Source organism: Pieris napi, chromosome 9 (genome assembly GCF_905475465.1).
Source record: "Pieris napi chromosome 9, ilPieNapi1.2, whole genome shotgun sequence".
In the NCBI taxonomy this organism is placed as follows: Eukaryota; Metazoa; Arthropoda; class Insecta; order Lepidoptera; family Pieridae; genus Pieris; species Pieris napi.
Window position 1 is genome coordinate 12376005 of NC_062242.1, and position 25290 is coordinate 12401294.

Below are 25290 nucleotides of genomic sequence, written 5' to 3' on the forward strand. Positions count from 1 at the left end.
GCCAGTTTTATCTAATATATTTAAAATTTTGTAATTAATCTTTAAGCTTAGCTAATTAAAATTTAAATAGGCAGCACTAACATTTTTAACACTAAAAACTCATTTATAAAATTACTAGCTGACCCGGCAAACGTCGAATCGCCATGTATATTATTTGTGGGAAACATTTTTTTAGTTCAATAAAAATATTTATCTACTAATATAAAAAATAGGGGTTGATCGTAGAGGGGTGATAATAAAGGGTTTTATGTATTTTTGTATGCTGTATCATAAAAAAATAAAAACAAAAAGTTTTGTCTACAAAATAAAAATTTAGGGGTGGACCGGACCACATTTAAGGGGATGAAAAATAGATGTTGACCAAATCTCAGACTTACTTATTTTGCATAACAAAATTTCATAAGTATCGGTTGAGCCGTTTCGGAGTAGTATAGAACATTGTGACACGAGAAATTTATATATTAGATGTTTAATAATAATTGAAAAACTGTAACTAAAATGTTCATATCAAGCCTTCATACATAAAAACAGTTAAGCATTTAAAAACCCACGATTGGGCAACGCGTGGCAAAACCAACGACCCACATTGGCCAGCCTTGGCCCACTGGCAATGTCGGATCTTATTGTTCGAGCTCTCTAATGTTTACCTGAATATCGTTGGTTAACGCAAAAAAACAGACCGAAACTGTTTCCTCGAGTCAAACTATTCTACTCGCGCATCTTTATAATACCATAGTCCCCCTTATAACGCAGTAGACGCGGACCGCGTTATAAGAAATCGCGTTTTAGGTCAAAAACACGAATTTAGTTTTTCGTAACTTTGACAAATAAATAATTATAAATTTCACACTACAGAAATATAACTTGAATCATCGCGTTATATGGGGGACGGAAAACGCGTTATAGGGTGGATAACTATACTAGTTCTATCCCTATCACTCTCACTTTGATAATAAACAAACGAAACATTGTTTGGCATATGTTTTAAAAGTATGGTTCAATGCGGTATATCAAATTGTTCTAAGTGGAAAACATTTTCTGCTGACGCATAGTAAAATGGCCAACGAATTAGCCAGGTATTTGGAAAACAGCTTATACAACTTAAAGCTCTTAAAATTCACTTCTCAAGCGAACAGCTGACTCGATCGTCGCAAAATGACTAACCCACATTCTGTCTGCCTTGACCCAGTAGCCGTGCGCTGAATCTAATCGCTCAAAAACGTTTACAATGCCTATTTTACATCTGATATGTGTATCTATAAATAGACGTAATATAGAATTCTATTCTTCATTCTTTGATCTACCTCAAACTCAAAATGACTTTATTCATATAGGTAAACAAGTACAGTCATGAACGTCAACAGAAAAGATGTTAAATTGATTCTAAATTTACATTTACTACCAGTACGCAAGGGCGTAGAGCGGGCAAGAAACTCTCCGCCACTCTTTTTAATCGCTATGTATTGAGTCATACAATTTGTTTTGGATCAATTAGGATCATTTAAATATTCGTAACATACGAATACAATTTCCTAATAAGGAGTGGTTTATCTTCTGGAGCCTGGTTGGTCGTACGCTTAGATTAGTTCTCTTTCGAGTATTATACTGATGAAAGTCACCATTTGTTTTGAAATAGCTTATAATTTTTGTAGATCTAGATTTAAAGATTTGTATCAAAACAATATTGAATTTAACTCATTTTTGAGACGGGATGATATCTTTACAGTGATAACTGTAACTAATGTTAAACAAAACTTTACCATTGTTTCATTAAAATTACCAACAAATGATATAAAACCTCAATACAACCGCAATACACATAATAATATTGAATAGTAAATTTATATTATTATGAAATCTGTTTTAGGAATATAGGAAAACCTGTCACTGATAGCGCTAAATATGACTTATGCTATGTTCATAGTCATATAGTCTCGAGTCTGGTACTGCTGTTGATATTTTATAGATTTGATGAAAAAATACAGCCAATTAAAACTGTATAAACGTGTTAAGTTTTTGAAAATTCTAGTTGTATTTCTGATTTATTCATATTTAAGTTTTATGTTAGATAATATACAAAATAATATACCTAGACTAGAGGTAACGTGAAGATATATATAATAACATACATACAGGTGATTAAGGTCATTCTTGGGTGAGCGGCTTTTGATTTGTTTCCTATTCTTGTAATTCATTTATAATATACTTCTAGAAGTAATATTGTAGGTTATCTTAACCCTTCGACTAGAAAAACTAAATATAAGTCTGTCTGGTGAGGTACTTTAAAAACTTAAAAAGGTGTAATTTAAAACATGTAATATTTGTGAGAACTATCAGACCGTGTAGTGGTCATAGTTCTTAAAGATAACGTTGAGAAACAATTTCAAATAGAGTCGACGGGACAGTATATAAACACATTCTGAGAATCTTGGTAATGGCAACAATCCCGCATATCTGAGATAAAATAACGGTAACATTGGCATTGAATGGGGACAAATACTTTTTCTACAGTTCCTTTAGCCTCATTGATTATGATGCTCAATTCAAATTCAAGAATCATTTATTCATTTAGGTAACATTGTGTACACTTATGAACGACAATAAAGAAATACATATTAAATGCTTCTAATTTTACATTAAGTTTCAGTTCTCACGTAGAACGGACAAGAAGAACTGGCAATAAACTCTCCGCCACTCTTTTGAATCGCCTTGTTTTACAAAATGTTTGTAAGGAGCTGCAACCATTACACCATGTTCCACATTACATCTTTAAGTAATTAACTATACTAATAAAAAAATATACATTTGTCCACAAAAAAAAAACATATCAGCAGTAGGCATGGTGAAATAGGAGCACGCACTTACATTCTCGTGGGAACAACACGCAAATACACGAAATAATCGAAATAAATAACATGCGTTACCTATTCAGATACCTAAAACTAAGACGATGGCCTAATATAATATATGTTAAAGAATATGCTCGTTTAATTGTATGCCTTCTTCTCCACAGCTACACGAGTTATGTCCTACGTCATATTCACATATATGTTGGTCAAAATCTTTCATTGAACATGGGTGTCAACTCCCTTTAATTGTTTAAAACATGAGCTCCTAACATAAAATTAGGAGTAGTGGGGTTGCGACGCTTGTATTATCCAAAACACTAACTTGACTTGAAGTGTAGTCGACCTATTGGTCATTATCGGAAACAAGAATGTTATTTGTATATAGGAGTGTAGGAAAAATGTGTGTGGGCTCATCTTGTCTTCAAGTGTGCGATGATTGTTTACATTTTGTTTACGCTTTTAATTATTAACTAAAAAATAAAACATAACTCACGGTTATATTAAAATATTCAATATGTAGATTAGACAGATTCAAAATAAAATAAAATAATTATTTTTTGAGTAAATATATCTAAAAAGCTTCTTTTAGACAAAAAAAAAACCTCCTAAAAAATGAGCTTGATATCTTGAAAATTGAGCTGGCGCATGGGAGGGTCCCCTTTCCCATTTAAAATGCATTGAAAAAAAACTTTTTTCTTTATTTTCATTGTAAATCTACTTATTCATTGTATTCCTACAAGATATCAAAAAGAGAAATTTGAAATAAAAAATTTTTTCGACGTTTTACAATGAAAATAAAGAAAAAAGTTTTTTTTCAATACGTTTTAAATGGGAAAGGGGACCCCCCATGCGCCAGCTCAATTTTCAAGTTATCAAGCTCATTTTTTAGGAGTTTTTTTTTCGTCTGACAAAGAAGCTTTTTAGATAGGTATATTTACTCAAAAAAATAATTATTTTATTTTATTTTGAATCAGTCTAATGTAGATGCTCTTATATGATAAGCACTACTTCAGACACAAGCATTTCGATAATTTACCACTTACCTAAAATAAGGTGAAGTTTTGTTTCAGTCTGGAACGCGTAATGCAATGTCACAAGGAAGGGGCACGCCCTTACAGCCTCTAAGACCTGTAAAAAAATGGGTTCTGTTAAGCTGGCTAAAATGGTTTAAATATAAATTATATTTGGCTACATTACACATTAACACATTTATCTCACTTGAAATATCTGATGAGCACTTGCAGCACTTATTTCTCATACTAAATTTTAAGACGTTATAGAATTTTTTGTGTGTTGTAAGCCTATTTGCTATCTCAACCCATTTCGAACGTTTGAACTACATTTCCCACCTTAACTTGGCGATATACATATTCCGACATGTCTAACAATCACTTTAATTTGTGTGTATTTTTTCATACCTGTATTTTTTCATACCTGTCATTGGAGACCGAGATAAAGTGGAACAATAATTAAATCTGTTGATGGCAAGAGTTATAACAGCCAATTGTGTTAATATCAAATATAAATATTTATTAATTAAAAGGCCGGCAATGGATTCGCGATCCCGCTGGAAATGGGCGGCGGTATACCATCCAGGTGAGCCTCTTGCCCGTTATATGTGTTCGATTAGAACTGCACAAACTTATTCCTAATTTATTTCAACTAATTAGAACGTAATATCGGAAGTAAAAGGCTTAATGTTGACACAGAGCAGATTACGCCGTTAATTGGATAACACAGTAACACAACGCGTAATACCAAGCTTATGTGTACTGTGTAGCTTATGTAAGGAAAATATTGTTATCGTAAAGAAAATAGGCCGCAAGAGGACAAAGATGTTTTAAGGTTAAGATATTTTCTCTGATAGGAGCGATTTCTCACGAGCCTTATAATATCAAGTTTAAAGTTCCAGCTGGAGCCCACGAGCAAAAGATCCACCAACACGTGAATGTTAATATCAAGGCTATTCAACTTCTTGACACCACGGGCCTAGAAGATTGAAAAGGCCAAAACCGTTTGACGTAGAGAATTAGTGTAGATACGTTAGTGAAAAATAGAACACAAGAACAGAGTTTTCCCCTCAATAGAGTCAGTAGAGTTATTGGACAATTTCTTATGTTCTATGAAACACAATAAGTAAATTTGGTTAATTTTAAATTACTAATTAGTCTTAAGTAAGGCTAGGTCGTAATGTTAATTTGTGTCTTTGTGCAGAGACAATTTATTAAAAATATCTTTTGACCAAAAACTTTGTTTAATGCAAATGATGAGTTGCTTTAAAACAATAGGTTAAGAAAGAGATCGCTCGAAAGCGATACGGCCGCCAGTTGCCCTCCTTTTAATTTAATTATGTCAATTGTATTATATTTCTCAAACGAAGTGATAATGAATAAATAAACAAGTGAATCTACCTGCCGCTCGGTCCTCGTATGTTCCGCAGTCTTTAATTTCTGTACAATCGATGCCTTCTTGAGCAATTTCATCGCGTACAGTTTGCCCTCGTCCACTCCACACCTCTTCTTTACTAGGAACACTTTGCCATACGCTGTAACAATAGAATAAAATATATTACTATCATAAAACGCATGGACTCCATTTGTATGTGCATCTGCAAAACAAATCAGGTACGAAAGTAATTTATGAAATATTTCAAATTAAAATAAGTATATACTTATTTATACATAATATATTGTATTACAATGAGTAAGATTTGGAAACTCTTTTAAGTAAAAAACACCTGTGTCAGGGTTCCCAGCTCTACCATAAAGTTATTTTTTTTTTAAAACAACATTACGCAAGCTTAACACTCGTGAGTGCAATGTGTATGTGAACATGTTAAGTCTCATTTTTATTTTGAATTTAATGAAATCTATATGTTGTACTTTCTATGTGTGAGGTGGAAAATGGAACCTTATAATACCAAATCTACCTTATATTGTGCGTATATTTAAAACATATAGATAATTTTATTTAAAAAATAAGTCGTCTTTTCCAGCACATAGGCTCTTTTATATAAGAAGATACAGCCTCGTAATATGGACTAGGATCGTAGATACAGCTGTTCCGTACATCCGTCTATACACAAACCGGCCGGTAATCAAACAAATATTAATTTCATAATCCGGTTTCAAACGTTTTTAATCACTAGATAAACAATTTTATACTAAGATCTAATATATTGAATTACAATTATAAATGTCGTGTGATCTATCTATTGTCATATTTCCGTAACAGAATATCAATTAGCCCATATAGAAAACAAGGTAACTAGGTAATTATGTAGTTTTATAACACCTTTGGAACTCGAAGGATATCGTAAGAGAATGTGTATATATATATATATAAGTTTAAGAAATTAAATATTATGACACTATCTGGTCAATATATCCTTGAAGCGTTGTTGTATGGAAAAAAAATTCAAACGATTTTAAAACAAATGGTGACTTTCACCAGTATATATACTCGAAAGAGAATTAATCTAAGCGTACGACCAACCAGGCTCCAGAAGATAAACCACTCCTTATATGAAAATTGTATTCGTTTTTACAACAAACTCCTTTTTACAAAACTAGAGAATTATCGCTAAATAAAGTCAAAACTCTCGTGAAACGTAAATTATTCAATAAAGCTTTTTATAAATTTGACGAATATTTAAATGATCCTTAATCCTTTGGATTTATATGCTCCAGTTTCTATGACTCAAAACTTGGCGATTAAGTGACGGAAAGTTTTTTGCCAGTTCTTCTTGCCGCTCCACGCCCTTGATTTGCGAACTGGTACTAAATATACATTTTGAATCAATACAACATCTTTTCTGTTGACGTTCATAAGTGTACTTGCTTACCTATATGAATAAAATTATTTTGAGTTTGCATGTAACCGATAATTGAATGCTATTACATATTAAAATTAATCAACAGATCAATCAGTTCCTTAAACATAACTACTTTTGGGATAAAAAGCTGTTCACCTATTCACGACCTACTCCAAAGATCACAGACCTTGTATACAAGGTCACGCACACAGTAGCAATTTTGTTATTTTCGATAATGTTTGTTTGGGAAAATCTCAGTTCAGCAAACTGACGTTTACTTCATTTTAAGATATTACACAAGAAATAAATCAGTGGCGCCTTTTAGGTCTGGGCCTCAGATTTCTGAATCTGTTTCATGATCATTTGCCAATCTAATAGGCAAGTAGGTGATCAGCCTCCAGTGCCTGACACACGCCGTCTTTCACGTCGACTTTTTGGGTCTTAGGCAAGCCGTTCGAGCGGATAAATGCGCACATAGAATGAAAGTCTTTTGGCGCATAGCCGGGGATCGAATCTAGGACCTGAGGGATGCGAGTCGTGAGATTACACAATAAAGGATACACTGAAATCGGCCTTTATTGTAAAATATTTATAATAAAAATACATATACAACTATCGACCTTGTCAACAGGCGCGGCGTTCGTATACTTAGTTAAATCATTCCTGACCTAACTATGTATTGTTAAACACACCCTTACACATTGCCGTTACAAGTCACAAAGTATGTAATACATACAGCATACAATACAAATAATGATACAATCTTGATATAGTTCTCCTCGTATACGGTAAGATTCACAGTAATGAATTAGCGCGAACTGTGACGTGTCAACATACAATATATATATATGACAAACGGGAGTAATTTGCTTATGACTTATTTATTTAAAGTTATCATACAGCTACACAGATTACATTGATAAACAAAATATATGAAACAGAAAACATAAGTCAAATTAGTTCATTAATAGATAAATGAAAACTGAAAATAAATATTAAACAAATGACAATTTAATATTTTAAAGAGAAAGCTAAATTGTGACTACTGCTAGATAAAGTCGAAGTCTTCTCGCTTCTTAAAATATTTCCTCACATCCTCTTTGGTAACGTGGAAAAGGTCAATGTCATAAATTGTGTTATAGATAGCTAAAACCCGAAACATTGGCGAATTACCCAGATAATTCGTGGTAATACGAGGCACATGGAACAGTTGTGAATATCTTGTCGCATACGGGGAATAACATAACAACAATTATTACTAACGAAACACACATAGACATACACAAACACACAGAAAAAAAACTTAACAGTGTAAGAAAAACAGAAAAAATTATATTTTGAATAAATTAATTGTCATGTCTAATAGTCTGCGGATATGCGTCGAAAGTATTTATAATTTTAAACAGGACCAGTCATTTACTATTACAACAAGTATATAGTTTCAATCACGATGCTTGTTCATACATTACGTACGCAGGCTAACGTAAAACGTGGTCATACACGTTCTTGTTAAATCCTAAGGCTAGACCGCATCACGTTAGGTTGTAATGTGAGGTTGTACATTGACTTAGCCACAATATATTACTTGAAAAACATACATATATATGATAGCAACACTATGCGATATAATGAGTCACAAGTGATTCAACGTACGAAGACGTAGGAAGGTCGCAGATAAATTGTTTACACTTGCAAACATTGACATAATATGACGTTAAAAATACCATACCTCAAGGGGAAATAGAAACGCAGATTTACTTATCTGATAAAGAAGAGATGTGGTAAATTAGGTAGAAGAGTTTTCAGAGGAATTGATCGGATTAATACCTGCAGCTGACATCGGACGTCGAGGCAGAATACGAAATTCCACCCGTATCACCTCGACGTCCGCCGTTCCACAACTGAGCGTTTTTTTAAGGCATTTTGTGGAACCAGCAACGCACTGAAGTATTTTCGAACTAATTCGACTTAGGGTCCTTCAAGAAGAGAGCGTACAAATTCGTATGCCGGCAACGCACTTACGAGCCCTCTGGCATTGAGTGTCCATGGGCGGCGGTATCACTTAACATCAGGTGAGCCGAGCCTCCTGACCCATTTTTCTATAAAAAAAAATTCGCGTGTCTATTGTTTAAATAATGTTTAGTAGTAGCTCCCTTAAACCAAAGACTATAGAAACCTTCTTATTTTGTAAGAGCCGCAATAAACAACAGAAGATACCCCAGATAAAGCTAAAGAAATGAAAACAAAAACTCCTTTCTGTCATTATTGTTATCATTAAGTGTCAACAGAGAACTAAATTAAAATCTATTTAAGAGCATAGAGATATTTTCCTGTATCATTGTGCAATACATAAATTCAAGGAAATCTATATTTAGTAGTATCAACGTCAAAGAGCTATTGTAGCGTCGTTAAAGGTAGAATAAAAATAAAAGCTATTATATAAAAATTAATGAGCAGTGTTGGCCTAGTGGCTTCAGCGTGAGACTCTTATCTCTGAGGTCGTAGGTTCGGACCCCGGCTTTGCATCAATGGACTTTCTTTCTATGTGCGTATTTAACATTCGCTCGATCTGATCACCTACTTGCCTATTAGATTGATAAATGATCATGAAACAGATACTGAAATCTAAGACCCAGACCCAAAAAGGTTGTAGTGCCACTGATTTATTTTATTTTTATTTTTTAAATAAAATCATATATATAATTGGGAGAAATTAACACCCACATCGATAATGCGTCTTAAGTCCACCACTGTAAGTTCAATCTTGGACAACATTAAAATTAAAAAATATTTTTGAAACACAGGATAGAACGAAAGAACAATCAAAAGTCATCACAATAGTTATAAATAACATTACCTCATATCTTTATTTAGATAACGTATTTGTCATTGGGGCAGAGCAACGACCCGACAAAAGGACACTGTATTTTTTCATTGCATAACACGCAAATTGTGACGTTGAGAATTTAATAAATCATATGCATTTAATATCCTTACATTTACAATTTTATAAAGGAATCAACAGAGAAATCCTAACATTTAAAAAGTTTCAGTTTTCTTAATCCTTTTTCTTTATATAAATGAAGTGGATTATTTTATGTGCTCTATATGGAAATTTGTTAGATTATAGGACGTTTTTATTTACCATGAACACAGGACTTCAGGTTCTAGAGTTACACGCCTAAAACTAAAGCCTAAACACTGCTATCAATAGATACTCAAACTCAAAATACCTTTATTCATATAGGTAATTAGTACACTTATGAACGTCTGAAAAGAAGTAAAATTAATTGTACATTTACATTTACTACCAGTTCAAGTCAAGGGCGTAGAGCGGGCAAGAAGATCTGGCAAGAAACTTTCCGCCACTCTTTTTAATCGCTAAGTTTTGAGTCATACAAATTGTTTGAACTGGAGCAAATCAATCCCAAGGATAGGATCATTTAAATATTCGTTAAATTTATATATATATAAACAAAAACAATACTTTTTTATACATTATACCGTGTTACCACTAACTGTTACAAAATGCACAAATAATCTTAATAAAACGTAAGCTTTATCATTGGCGAAGGTCCTTATACCAGGAGTGAATAACTTCTCAGAGTTAGAAGTCAACGACACGAGATCATCGACCGTCCTTGCTAGATCAAAACCTGGCCGGAAACAGTATTGTGATTTTTAGGTGCATTGAACGTTGCCACCGCTTTCTCATTTTCACACTTTTCTCATAACCACGGACTTTTTCTCTTGGATTTTAGTAGGTATTACGTGAAATATAACCACATACATATACGTTATTTAGCTTTATAGAACAGGGGGCAAACGGGCACGAGGCTCACCTGATGTTAAGTCCGCGGCCCATGGACACTCAATGCCAAAGGGCTTGCGAGTGCGTTGCTGGCCTGTTAAAAATTGGTACGCTCTTGGTACACGTTTGTTTTGCACATAAAAATCTTTCAATTAAAAAAATTTAACTTAAATGCTTTTAAATAGAATGATTATTAGAGTCATATAACAATGTTCATTTACTAATTAAATGACCAATTAGATATAGCTGTTTTTTCTTAATTAAGTACATGATTTATTTAGATGGCTTAGACCATCAATCAGCCCATGTAACATCTATCAATTTTATATCGTATTGTTTACTTAGTGGATTTTACACTTGCCTACAATCCAATTATGTTTTTCCATAGTATTTTCCTTGATTGATAAGCGACCTTTTGTTCCTCCTGATTTATTTATAACGTATTTAAACTGCAGAGTTACTTACCACATAGCTTAATTAAAAACGTATATAGGTAATGAACCGAATTAGTGGTAAACGATAATATGCAAATGGCCTGACAGAGTGCGATGACACTTAACAATGAGTTGAAACGATATCAGTCTAACGTCAATAATATTATGTGGAAACCTAAAATCCTTATAAAATTACTTTTATATTAGAACTAACTTCCGTCCTATACATCGCCAAATTTCGTGTATTATGGATTTATCAATGATCACTATATCTGTAAATTTATATAAAATTTTCCTCGGGACACTATCTTTGAAAACTGCACTAAAATTGGCTGGGTTGTTTATTAATATAGACATACATATGTGGACAGGAGACTTGATTTTATAATATGTAAGGACGGGCTAAATATATTATATTTATTATAATATTTATAACGGAATTTCAAGCAAGCTACAATAAGGAAATTAGTGGTTTAGTGTAGTTTATTTTTTGGTTAGATTTTGATACTGTAATACATACATAACTTTAGACACCAAAACTTAGTTCATAAAAATCACGTGAGTCAAAGGCCATTCCACTTTGAAAATCGAGGAAATGTCATAACAAAACATTCAACCCAATTCCAGAGAAATGTACGCAAGGAATTTCTTGGAATGTATGCGGGGTAAATACGAAAACAAGGTCACCGATGGATAGTCTTAAGAATTGTGAAACAAACAAGAAGGTTTTATTGTTATAAAATTATTTCTTTAATAATTCCCGTGCCTATGACCCCAAACTTTTGACGGGCCTAGACGACCTTGTGGAGATGAACGAACCGCACGCGACCCTTCGAGTATTTGCCCTCGTAGGCTCGAGACATTTGGGGGTTGAACTTTTACTTTTGGGTACATATTTTATGTTCCAACAATATGTCATTGATCGCTTTTATACCATATAATACTGGAATATTTAAACGCCCACTTTTCTTATATATTATATATATAATTTACTCTCACATATCTTCATCCATTAAAATAGTCTGCTATGAACAGAATGATAATTTGAATATTCCGGCTCAGTAATTAATCAAACAAATATACATAGACAAAACATGTCATGTTGGAATAGTGTCTTTAGTGTGCGACTCTCATTCCTGAGTTCGTAGGTTCGATCCCAGGTTGTGCACCAATGGGCTGTCTATGCGAATTTAACATTCGATCAAACGGTGAAGAAAAACATCTTAAGGAAACCGGCTTGCCTTAGACCCAAAAAGTCGACGGCCTGTATCAGGCACAGGGGGCTAATCACCTACATTATTTAGAATGATAAATGATCATGAAACAGATACAGAAATCTGAGGCCCAGACCTAAAAAGGTGACTGATTTATTTTATTTTTTATATCAATAAAACAATGAAATCAGTTGGCAGCACAATAAAACTTATATACAAAGTACAGTATTAGATACGTTAAATTATACTAAGTAAATGTCATATATCTCATATTTACATAAAACCGCCTTTCCCATATCGACAACTATAAAATGCGGGGTAAATAACCCGGGCTAACAGCTGTCTCGATAAAAAAAAATCGTTACACCTGGCTGAGCGACAAACGTTACTTGAGCCGGCATCCTGTTGGCAACGCGGGGCGTGCGGGTCCAGTGCTTTATGGCCGATAAATATGAAGATTCATAGCAAACATTTTAATTAATAGTTTGACCACTTTTTACTGCATTCGCTGTATGATTAGAAAGTAAAATTAAGATTAAAATACATGTATTAAGAGCCATTCTTGTAGCTTTCATGCAAACAACACTGGCACAGAACTTAAAAGTCTTCATGTACTTTAAATGTAAAAGTCTCGTTAATGTTTAAAGATCTTTAATTCTCTTTACAGAAATGTATTTTTTACATGAGAAACTTAATATATACGAACGAGATACACGTCGCCATCAGCCGTCCCAATTTTAGTCTACTAGGCTCATTCTGATATGTAGCTTTCTATTATTTTTCCTCGTTAGATTATAAATAGGTTGTCATTCTGTTTTGAAGCATATTTTCGTTTTAAAATGGTAGGAACTCAAATATTACATAAAATCAAGTATCCTATCCGCATTTGACTATTTAAAAGGACATTTTCAATGCCAGGGGGCTCGCGAGTGCGTTGCCGGGCTTTTATGAATTAGCACGCTCTATAACTGAAGGAACATATATCGAATTGGTTCGGAAATAACTATTATAAATAAGATAATAATAAAAAGAGCTTACGTTTGATATTAGATGCTGCAAATGCAAATACAGTATCTTTTAAAACAAAATCACTACAATTTGTAAAGATAGCGTAATCCCCACGCGGAGGGAAGCTGTTATATAAATCTAAATCAGTAACTGAGGGTAAATCTACCCTTAACCTCAAAAGAGCATTGCTCTCACAAAACCAGAGGCACGGACCTCGGTGCACGAACTCTGTAGGCTGAACGTTTCAATAATCACAAATGTCAAGCAAATGTCATAAGGCCGTAACGAATGGGGGCATATAGGTTCACTAAAGCGGAAGTAAAAATACTACTATTTCATTACTTATGGGATTTACAAAATTTACGTATTTCTAGTATTAAAAGATACAATTGAGGAAATAACAAATTTAGTTTAATTATATAACATTTTATCCTCCTACTATTAACTACTGACTATCCCGCGGAAAGGTTTTTGAAGTGAAACTTTTAGGCGCATGAGGGTAAAATTTTTACGGATGAAACGTCACGAAGATGTCCAGCGTTTTTGTCGAAGAAAAGGGAGAGGGCGATTGAGAGAGTGAGAAGAGCGAATTACCTTATAGAAATTCTATTTATAAAATTGAAATTTCGTAAAGAGAATTTATGAAATATTAGTATTTTATATTTCATGCAAAATAATTTATTGAAATCTCAAATGACGACATGTAAATTAAAATGCCACGTGTTCTTATCATCGCAGAAATAAATTTTAAGAAAAAGTATTATTTGTATTAATTTTCGACACTTAATATTTTAATGACAATTAAATTCCTAACATATCTGCCTTTTCCCCTCCCTCTAAGTCTCGGAAATCTAAAGTTTAAGATTTGTATAAATATGAACAAGACATAAAAATTAGTTTGCCAAAGAAGTTTCACTTCTGACTTTGTACGCAAGCACTTTTTCTTATATCAAATTCCAAATTCAAAAATATTTGACTTTAGAATTACCGCGCTTGACAACAGGGAACGTTCGGCGCAAGCGCATCTCGAGCAGGTGTCCGCCTAATTCAGGTACGCACGCAACGGATGTGCTATATGACCACTTTCGCAGATGGCGTCTGTGCAGTTAGGATTTCTTATTCTTTAATTTAGGCCGGGATTAACTTTGTGAATGGTCAAAAGCCAGGTAGTTTTCCAATATAAGGTTGTAATTCTATTGTGTAAAGGTTTATTTATTACTTAAGTACTTGTAGATTTCTTTTGTTTATGCAATCCCAGTTAAGTTCCGTTACATTTGTCAATAAGCTTAGTAATACAATTTATCGACTTTACATAGCAAATTACAAGCATAGTAGTTTAGCTTTACTACATTTCCTTTGCGCTGTTTGATTTATAAGCGTCATTTCCATCTTTATTTTTCCTTTAACAGTCAAAATAAAAATAAATAAAAATATCTGTTTCTAAATTTCTAAGCTTTGATTACGATGCAACAGAAAAATCGTAATCCATTTGAGGTAGACTTTAAATTAAATTCTTTCACACCCCCCACAACCACTCATGCTTTAGTTTTATTTTGTATATTACTTTAGTTTAGTCATAGTATGTAGTCTTCTCTTTATATATGTTCTGTCCGCGATAGAAGGCTGGTGACCACAGGACTTCTACAGTACAATTATAGGCACCAGCCTCTCACAATGATGGTCACAATACCTGCAGCATGTCAACCAGCTAAATGCAATGCAAAAACAAATTATTATTATTATTGTTAGACAATTAATAAATCCATATTCAGAACAATATGACAATTACAGAGCCCTTTAAAAAAATCTATAAATATCTCCCGTTATCCCGTTTTGGGTGGGCCGTGTCATCTCGTGTCATCCCTACGCCCTCAGTAACTCGATACAGCTCAAAGTTAATCGAATCCACCAACGGTGGTCTTAACAAGCTATATGCTATTGAAATATCCAAGCTTAAGTTGGCCTATACAGAAAACTATTGAGGGAAATTCATCATACATTAGCTTATATGAGGCGTGGGGCAGAGCTTAGTATGCACCTGTTTTATTAATTATTTAAGGCTTTTGTGCCTACTATTGAACCATTTCACCAGGAACTACTGGTTCAATTCACGTGCATTTTCAAGCCACGGAAATGGGTAATACATTCACAATTAAAATTAATTAATAACGTTGTTATAAACTTAGTTTAGAGCAGTTTTTCAGCCTAGTGACTGCAGCGTGCTACTCTCATCCCTGAGGTCGTAGATTCGATCCCCGGCTGTGCACCACCTTAACCCAAAAAGTCGACGGCGTGTCAGGCATAGGATGCTGATCACCTACTTGCCTATTAGATTCACAAATGATCATGAAACAGATACAGAAATCTGCTGCGCTACTGATGTTTTTTTTTATCAACTATATACTATGAAATCGCTTCAATACTTTGTATAAAAAACGTAACGTGCCAGGATATTTATCTTACCTTCCCCACCCCACCGACAACAATTAATATACCCAATAGGTATCCGGTTATATAGTTTGAATAATATTTTCCGTTACTTAATTGCCCCGGTAATAAGCAACTTAATGACGACCACAAATCAAGTTAGAACTCATTACTTATCATAAAAAATACAATATTGTTAGACTTTTATAATGATAACAGAATTACCCTAGTAGTTACTTTACACGGCTACGCGCCAATGAGACGCGATAGGAAATGAAAGAAAAAAAAAACATTAATACACAATAATAACAAGATATTTAGGTAAAATAAAGAGTACAGAGGCAGCCTCTTCCTTTTGGCATGTAAACAGTATTTTACTTTATGATTTCTACATAACACAAATTTATATATTTTAAACTATTTTTGCACAATAATAATTTTTTCTGTATCAGTATAGAAGAGGTTGACAAGATATTGTTTGAGATTTGATGTAATGTGAGTTTTGAAATGGATAATTTTGTTTTTAAGGAAGTGGTTAAAAATGAAAGGGCCTCGGTAGGAGAAAAAGCGTTGGGCGAAGAAACTGCGTTTTTTGGGTTGCTTATAGGTTTGCGTTTTGTGAGATGTGGTGCGGCGGGTGTTTGTTTCCAAAAAAGTCGATTTAGGGTCCTTCAAGAAATGAGCGTACAAATTCTTGAAAGGCCGGCACTTGCGAGCCTTCTAGCAGTGTGAGTGTCCATGGGCGGCGGTATCACTTAACATCAGGTGAGCCTCCGGCCCGTTTGCCTCCTATTACATAAAAAAAAAATGTCCGTTAAGTAGCGGAAAGGTTTCCTATAGGATATCTTAAGAATGACACGTTGGGTGCGCTCAATTTTCAGCATTGAAGAGAATGCCGCTCCACCCCATACCGCAGTAAGATAATATCGACTGGCATAATGCAGCATACACTATCTTGATTGTATGTGGATCAGAAGGTTTTTTTAAGGATTTGAAAACATTTATAAGTTTGCGAACTTGATATAGAACTGAAACAAGCCTTGTGAGGGTTTTAATAGTGTACAATGTATATCAATATCAGCCAATTAATTTTATACTTAACAAAAACGGGTCTGGTTTTTAAAATCAGAACAGGATATTAATAAAGTACACGTACGTATACTCTTTCCGGTTATTGTAGGTCAAACGAATAACAGTTAATACGGCGACTCAAAATACTGTAGCCGAATTTAATTACAGGGCAACGTCTACTCTTGACAAAGTATCATAGTTATTGTAATAAAATAGGGTTAACTATATTTCATATAAGTTAAAAACGGTGTAGAAAATAATAGAAATAAACTTGAGGTCATCGCACCTAAATTAGTATACAAAATATAGCGGCACAATATATTGTATCGCATTTATCACGATCGCATTTCATAGCTAAACTGTGCCCTGAGCACATCAAAATATATTTTTCTGATCAGTCAAAAAACAACGCAATTATTAAAAACTATATTTATTAATCTACAACTTTTTCCAATTTTCAGAAAGCACACAATGTAAGTTTAATAAGTGCTTTGTACAAAAAGCTCAAATCAAATAAGCTCAATATGAATGCTATCCGATCGGGGTACCAGGGCACGATGGCAATGTAGGAGATTTGACAGGACGGCCGTCGCGCCGGGTCAGCGACCCCCGAAAACTGGCGCGTAGCGGTGCCCGGTCATTACCCGCCCGTCCTTACACTGCTCGCGACCTTATGTCCACCTGGTACTTTGGCCATGCTTTTTATTCGCAAAAAAACAACATCAATCCAATTCTTGAGAATTCTCCAAACAAATCTGTTATTTCTAAACTACGTTATTATAATTTGTGTCTGAACTGTTTTATTTTTGTTCTTATTTAAAATTTACATAACATATTGATATAGGGAATATATTAACTAAAACTTTTACTGTAACATTATGTATTTATGTAAAATAGTGAATCCTTTTGAATTGTACATATATTAGATGACCCATAAGGTCATTGTCTCGTAATACCTTTATTGATCAAATAACCAAAGAACTAATGGGTAACCATAGATCATATTCTACAAGGTTGTAAGGTAAGAGGAAGACTTATAAAGTCCGTTAATTAATGTAACAATTTTTTTCAGTACAATAAAACAGTTGAAATCTAGTAAAAAAATAAGTTATTTGACAAATCGCTAAACACTGTATAATTTACATGTAAATTGTAACTTAAAAGTTTTCGTTTGCTTGTACGACTATTAATATTTATTGATGCATAACTAAGCGTCAACAAGCTCCCATTCCCCGCTAACTCTCGCAGCTTTATAATTGTCTCGACACTTCGCCAGCGAGCGACCTATTTCTGAAGCGTATGGGAGTATTATACTATGATTTAAAAATATACTTAGACAAGATTAATGGATAGAAAAGGTTTTCTGTTAATATTTTTTTAAAAAACGTGTGTACTTATGTACACGCGTTAGAAGTTATACTTCTTTGGCGTAAGATACAAATCTTTTCAAAAAATTTATCCTACGTTTGTATAAAAACCGACACCAACAATAGAAAAAACTAGAATGTTGACTATCTAACTTCAGGGTGTCGGTTTTTTGTGACGGTGTGCACGCGCATCGTAAAAATTTACTCTCATCATTTTTCTCTAGCGCGCCAAAAGAAGTATAACTTCAAGAAGTTAATTGTATAATAGTTTAATAGTTTAATAATATTTTTAGTTGAAATTCTCCCATACATTATTTCACAAGTTAACACCCACTTTATTATATACTGTACAGTACTTTTAAAGTAAGTGAATTTACACTGTGTCTCAAAAATTATGTCGTATATTAAGTTAATTTAAAATATTTATCGATTATACGCGCCTTCTGACACAAATTGCCGTAGTATTGTATAAAATCGATAGTTTTTGCCTTCATGTAATCAGTGGAAACCACTGCACGTACACGTTTGACGTAATAATTTAATACATTACGAAAAAACTAACTACTTAACCAAGCGAAATAATGATTTTTTTTATCATCGCAACTAGAAAAAAAATCAGCGATTTACTTTCAACAGAATATTGTACCTATATTAGCCCTTATTCTTTCCATTGTGACTATGGCTCAGCTTTGTTTATTGTAAGATCACTCATCTAATGTATGTCATTGCACTTCTTAGTGAAGAAGTGACTTCTTTTATATTAGGATTAGTTTAAAACGAAAACGATATCTGAGATTAGATAAAATGGTGTATAACCAAAAACAAAACACTGCATTCAAATGGTAAAATATCTTTAAGCAAACATTAAATACCTGTTTTTAAAACGTTCAATATCACTTGTGAAACGTTCAGTGAATGCGGCTGCGCACGTGCGGGACTTAGGTCACGTTTGCCCAGCGATAGTGCGATTCTACTACGTGAGAGGGACGTACTTGAAGAAATTATGGTCTTAATAAATGTAATTAATGAAGAAACATGTTTAGAAAATGGTATATTTAATGTAGGCAAAAATTTAAGAATTTCTATTAATTTTAGGGTTAGAAATTAATGTAAAAATTCACTCACTCATACGGTCATTCTGCCAGAGACCACGACAGTTAGTTGCGCCTCATACGCAAAAAAAGAAAAATAATTTAATAATAATAATAATAGTTAAAAAAAAATAATATTAAAAATTAACAGTGTAAGTAAAGAAGACTTGGAAGATTTGTGTCTAAAAGTATATACATAGTAAATACAATTTTTTTTTACTAAAACTACTATATATATTTATTAATAAATCAATATTTTTGGACTGATTAAAACCTCGATTTCGTGGGATTTTACTCAGTGAAACTCACCTGTTTATACATGTTTACAGGAACAATAAAATATGACCTTTACATCAAGTTTAAAAAAAATAAACTAGTCTACGAACTACAGTTGCTGCGTATAACACTGCAATATAAACCAAACGCCTTTTTGATAAAGTACAAAACTGCATAACTGATTGCACTTCCGCAAAACACGCTAAGTGCAATTATTGAAACGGTTACGCAATCTGACGCTTAAGTGAAAAGGAAGTAAAGGTGATATCAGACGGTTCATTTTTTGTTCATTTTCACCTTTCATTCGGTACATTTCACTCGAAATGAAATGTCTGAACAAAAAATGAAACACGAGTGCCGAATGAATTCATTAGTGAACCGATCCAACAGTGTTGGATATTGGCATCCGGTATCTTTCATTCCCACTCCGAATGAACGAGAAATGAACGGTCTGAACACTGAGAGAACGTTCATTCGGATTCGGCCATTTTGTTTCGAGTCCTGTAGCCGACGGACATCACGTTGTCGACGGAGTTATAACTTTTTTTTAACTTTTCTTCAAATTTACTTTCATCCATTCGAAGATGATTACAATATGAATCAGGATCTTCAACGGCTAGTTCTCTCAACAATGTATTGGAAGCTCCTAATAAATTTCTTCTTTCAATCCATGGTCGCATCCACCACCGTCGACGTTTTTTTGCTTCTTTTTTGTCAACTCTTTGATTAAATGATCACAAATTAAACTAATTCCAAGACGTACGACTTCATTCGATGACATATTTAAAAGAAAGAACAATGAATGTTCATTTCTGTATCATTTCGTCTAATTTTAAGCCGTGTGAACATAGAATGAAAAAAAAATGAAGCATTCACTCGAGTGAACAATCATTCGAGTGAACCGTCTGATATCACCTTAAAGGTGATATCAGACGGTTCACTCGAATGATTGTTCACTCGAGTGAATGCTTAATTATTTTTCATTCTATGTTCACACGGCTTAGACGAAATGATACAGAAATGAACATTCATTGTTCTTTCTTTTAAATATGTCATCGAATGAAGTCGTACGTCTTGGAATTAGTTTAATTTGTGATCATTTAATCAAAGAGTTGACAAAAAAGAAGCAAAGAAAACGTCGAAGGTGGTGGGTGCGACCATGGATTGAAAGAAGAAATTTATTAAAAAAAAAAAGTAATGAATTTTGATCGTTCCACTTGAACACCATTTTGCCGCATGAAAACAATATAATAACACACAGAAAAAAAAAGTTATAATTTCGTCGACAACGTGATGTCCGTCGGCTACAGGACTGGAAACAAAATGGCCGAATCCGAATGAACGTTCTCTCAGTGTTCAGACCGTTCATTTCTCGTTCATTCGGAGTGGGAATGAAAGATACCGGATGCCAATATCCAACACTGTTGGATCGGTTCACTAATGAATTCATTCGGCACTCGTGTTTCATTTTTTGTTCAGACATTTCATTTCGAGTGAAATGTACCGAATGAAAGGTGAAAATGAACAAAAAATGAACCGTCTGATATCACCTTAAGCGCCGCGCTTATCTACTTTGAAATTCTTTGTTATTTGTCATTTATTTTATTATTAAATAATATTGCGTAACTGAAACACTTTAAATTATTATTTATTTATTTGTAATCCTCTACAAACAGCTAACATAAATAACATTCAAAACTAAACATAAAATCCAAAGATGGAATACATAATGTATACCAAAAGGTTCAAATATTTACGAAAGGAAACAAATATTATATACCTAAAATCTAATTCGGCTGTGCTGTCTGTGGTGTGAAAATGAAGATGTGCTCTACTATTAGGTAGTTTGAATTATATACTACTAGGTATTTCTGTATAAATAATATTATCTCTCGACTTTGATAAACTATTCCATTATTTATAGTACAATATACTTTTAGGTATAATTCAGTTCGTTTAAAAATCTATCAGACATATTCCAAATCTCAAATCATATACAACGATAGGACAACAGATATTGGTTTTTAAAAACGGTAAATAAAAATATCATATATAATAGCACATTGTAAATTGTAACAAAGAAATGCCCGTTGTTCACACATAACAAGTACCCTTATGGTCATTCGCTTATAACCCTTCATAGCGGAACTATTTCGCTATGATAATTACGCACGACTTTTTGCAATCGTTATTTACTGTTATGATCGCAACCACGCATAATAAATGAATAAAAAATCACGCAGCCAACTCTACGTAAGAACAAATTCGTAAACTATGGTTATTCTAATATCTAAAGTTATAATTGAGAGCAACGATATCCCTTAAGTCGTAGGTTCGATCCCCGGCTGTGCACCAATGGACTTTCTTTGTATGTGCGCATTTGACATTCGCTCGAACGCTGAAGGAAAACATCGTGAGGAAACCGGCTTGCCTTAGACCGAAAAAGTCGACGGCGTCAGACACAGGAGGCTGATCACCTACTTGTCCATTATATTGACAAACGATCATGAAACAGTTACAGAAATCTAAGGACCTTAAAAGGTTGTAGCGCCACTGATCTATTTTAAAAGATTATAATTGCAATCGAGACTTAAATATAAACTAAGCTAGAATCCAGAAATAGCTATATCAATATCGCCTCACATTACAACCTAACGTGATGCGGTCTAGACTTAGAATTTAACAAGAACGTGTATGACCACGTTTTACGTTAGCCTGCGTACGTAATGTATGAACAAGCATCGTGACTGCAACTACATATATACTTGGAATAGTAAAGGATATACGCCCTATTTAAAATTATAAATACTTTTTCATAGGCCCTAGACTATTAGACTTGACAATTAATTAATAAAAAATATAAATTTTACTTAGTAAGATTCCATGATAAGACTTCATTCTTACACTGTTAATTTTTGCTATTATGTATTATTTTTACATTCTTTTTTTTTTTGCGTCTGAGGCGCAAACTAACTCTTGTGGTCTCTGGCAGAATGGACCAGCGCTGAGGAACACGTCTGCTCCACAGTATAATGCTGAGTCAGGGCCAGTTACTACCACAGCACGCAGATATAACACACTAAAAATGTGCCTCTTTCCTCTTTTTTTTTTAAGTTTTTTTTATTATTGTTATCATTATTTTGTATTTCTGTGTGTGTGTGTGTGTGTGTGTGTCGTTAGTAATAATTGTTGTAATGTTATGTTATTCCCCGTATGCGACAAGATATTTACAAGTGTTCCATGTGTGTGTGAACACGAATTATCTGCGTAATTCGCCAATGTTTCGGATTTTAGCTATCTATAACACAATTTATGACATTGACATTTTCCACCTTACTAAAGACGATGTGAGGAAATATTTTAAGAAACGAGAGGACTTTGACATTATCTAGCAAAAGCATTAATTTAGTTATTACTTTAAAATATTAAATTGTCGTTTGTTTAATATTTATTTTCAGTTTTCATTTATCTATTAATGAACTAATTTGACTTACGTTTTATGTTTCATATATTTTGTTTATCAATGTAATCTATTTCTTTGTGTATTGTCTGTGTGTTTTCTTTTATAATATTAATATGTGTAGCTGTAAGATTACTTATAAATAAATAATATATATAGGTTATGAAAATAAAGCAATCAATTCGCGTATATATCAAGATAGATTTTTTATATTTTTCTAGTTGCACTGTTGAAAGCAAATGAAAATTATGAGCGTTGAATGAAAATTTTCATATTTTTTCGTGTTTTTAACAAAGCAAATTATATTTCTATTTATAAACCATCAGTAAATTGAACGTGACCCCAACGCACGTTAGGGAAAACCTACGAACAAGAGTTAAGAAATAGTCTAAACAAGGAAAGTTTGAAAATGCTTTCTTTTCATATTTACAAGGATTTATGTCGCAAATATATATATCTGAATCAACCCTTAAGGACGCATTAAAAACAAATAATTTTGTTTTAAATGTGTTCAAACCTCGGATCTTGAAGGTACGCAAACAATGTATCATAAGTATTTTTTTTGGGTGTTGGGCACGCAGTAAGCGTTTAAATTTCAATTGATCCCTCCCAGTCTTCTTAGACTGGTCTACGGGAATCGATCCTGGGTGAAACGCCATGTGTAACATATATGCACTGTATTAGGAACATAGGTTAGAAATGTTAATGTTAGGTTAAGTTCAAAATGGGGCGATGTGCATTGTGGAGTGCAGATGGTACGGTCACTGACCCACCACGTGGTTGTCATTAAACCCATATCGCTTTATAGGGATAGTGGGGAACGGTTTTTAACTATGGCAATTGCATCTTTTTATTCAATGTTACATGAAACGGGATATTTCATAAGAAATCAAATTAAATTTTGTCATAACTCCAGATTTAAATACTTTTAATAAAATATATCTGTATAAGTTTCGATTAACAAACGATTTACACAGGGAAATAATGACATTTACTTCCTGTAAATATTAAATGTATTATGATAATAAAATAAAGTTAAACCAATTGGACTTTTTCAGAAAAGCTTTTCAAAACTACGATAAAATATTACGCACTATATGTTAAGTAAATGTCTGTGTATTAAATGGCATATAATATGTTTATGAATATTATTCTGATACACATTGTATATCATATGTCAATAAAACTAAATATAAACTCACCTCCAGTGCCGAGTACTTTGAGGAGATCGAAGTGTGATATGTCCACTTTTGAAGCACCGTTAAGATTAACTGCAACAAACAAAACCAATATAAAACCCATGTTTTTTTTAAACAGCAAATAAAGCCTCCGAAGCAGTGTTGATTTTAAGATAGGCATTTAATTTACATTGAAATTATCGTATCTTTAATCCAATAATATGGAGATAAATTCTGACAGCTGCCCAGGACTTCTACGCTAGAAAACCAGTCAGATAGGTCCTGGGCAATGCCCTCTGTCCCACTTGGGGACATAGGAATTTAAGTAAGTCAATCCAAAATTTAAGTTAATACTAAATATTTAAATTGAATTTATCTCCTCCGAAAATCAGTTTTGTCACGTTTAGGTAACATTTATTTTTTATTTAAATCATCATGACTTTACTTTTTTAATATAGGAAATATACCTTTATATGGTTTAGTAAATAATTTAATGCATCGTGGACAACTGCGACACAAAAATCTATCTCCAAAGTAATTTACAAAACAGAAATATTAAATATTTACATAATAATAGTATTTATACAACGACAAAGTCAACGGTCCCTTGAACTCGATACTAGTATTTTGTAAGTCGACTCAATGTTATTTTTTATTTTATAACAAAAACCAACTGATCTTTCCTAAAATGTTTAATAAACACAATAAAAACACCTTCTCATTTACGTGTAGAATATTTGTATATCATTCATGCTAAAAATAAGAGACACATCGAACCGAATCTAAAAAATTAGAATAGAATTCGAAAACAATCTGAACTTGAAATTACAAATTAGACACTTTACGTGTCACAAAAGTTACTGCAAAATCTATAAAATCACCTTTCACTCACTCAATTATCTTAAAAAATCATGAGCTATTATAAACATACGTGAATCTATAAATAAAGCAGAAACTTTATACGTCAAAAGGTCTGTAGTAAATACGTATGACGTTTGCATTACGTACGAAACGCAAGGAAATAATAAAGTTATTACCATACGCGTAGAACTTCGATTTATTAACTTCCATTGTCAAGTAAAAGATAAAACGTATTATTATCAAACGTTATGACGTTACACCTTCAAGTAACAGGCTTGGAATGAGACTCATTCCTATTTCTAAAGCTCAAATCAAAATCCCTTTTGTTTCACCGACAATACCCAAGCCAATAGAAATATTACAAAATTGCAAAAAACAAGGCCTAGTTTATCGCACTAATCTCAAAACAATGGGTGCAATAAAATTGAA

At 33.2% G+C, this 25290-nt stretch overlaps 1 protein-coding gene across 2 annotated transcripts in view; it reads right to left on the reverse strand.

Annotated features, from left to right (window-relative positions):
* The window catches only part of LOC125052359 (ribosomal protein S6 kinase alpha-5-like), a 75699-nt gene that overhangs the window by 30623 nt on the left and 19786 nt on the right, over positions 1 to 25290 (reverse strand). For both annotated transcript variants that reach the window (XM_047653159.1, XM_047653160.1), the window contains exons 2-4: positions 24025 to 24093; positions 5261 to 5394; positions 3893 to 3977 (exon numbers count right to left, since the gene is read on the reverse strand). In XM_047653159.1, the coding sequence (XP_047509115.1) occupies positions 3893 to 3977; positions 5261 to 5394; positions 24025 to 24093 (288 nt within the window). The remainder of the gene's footprint in view (positions 1 to 3892; positions 3978 to 5260; positions 5395 to 24024; positions 24094 to 25290) is intronic.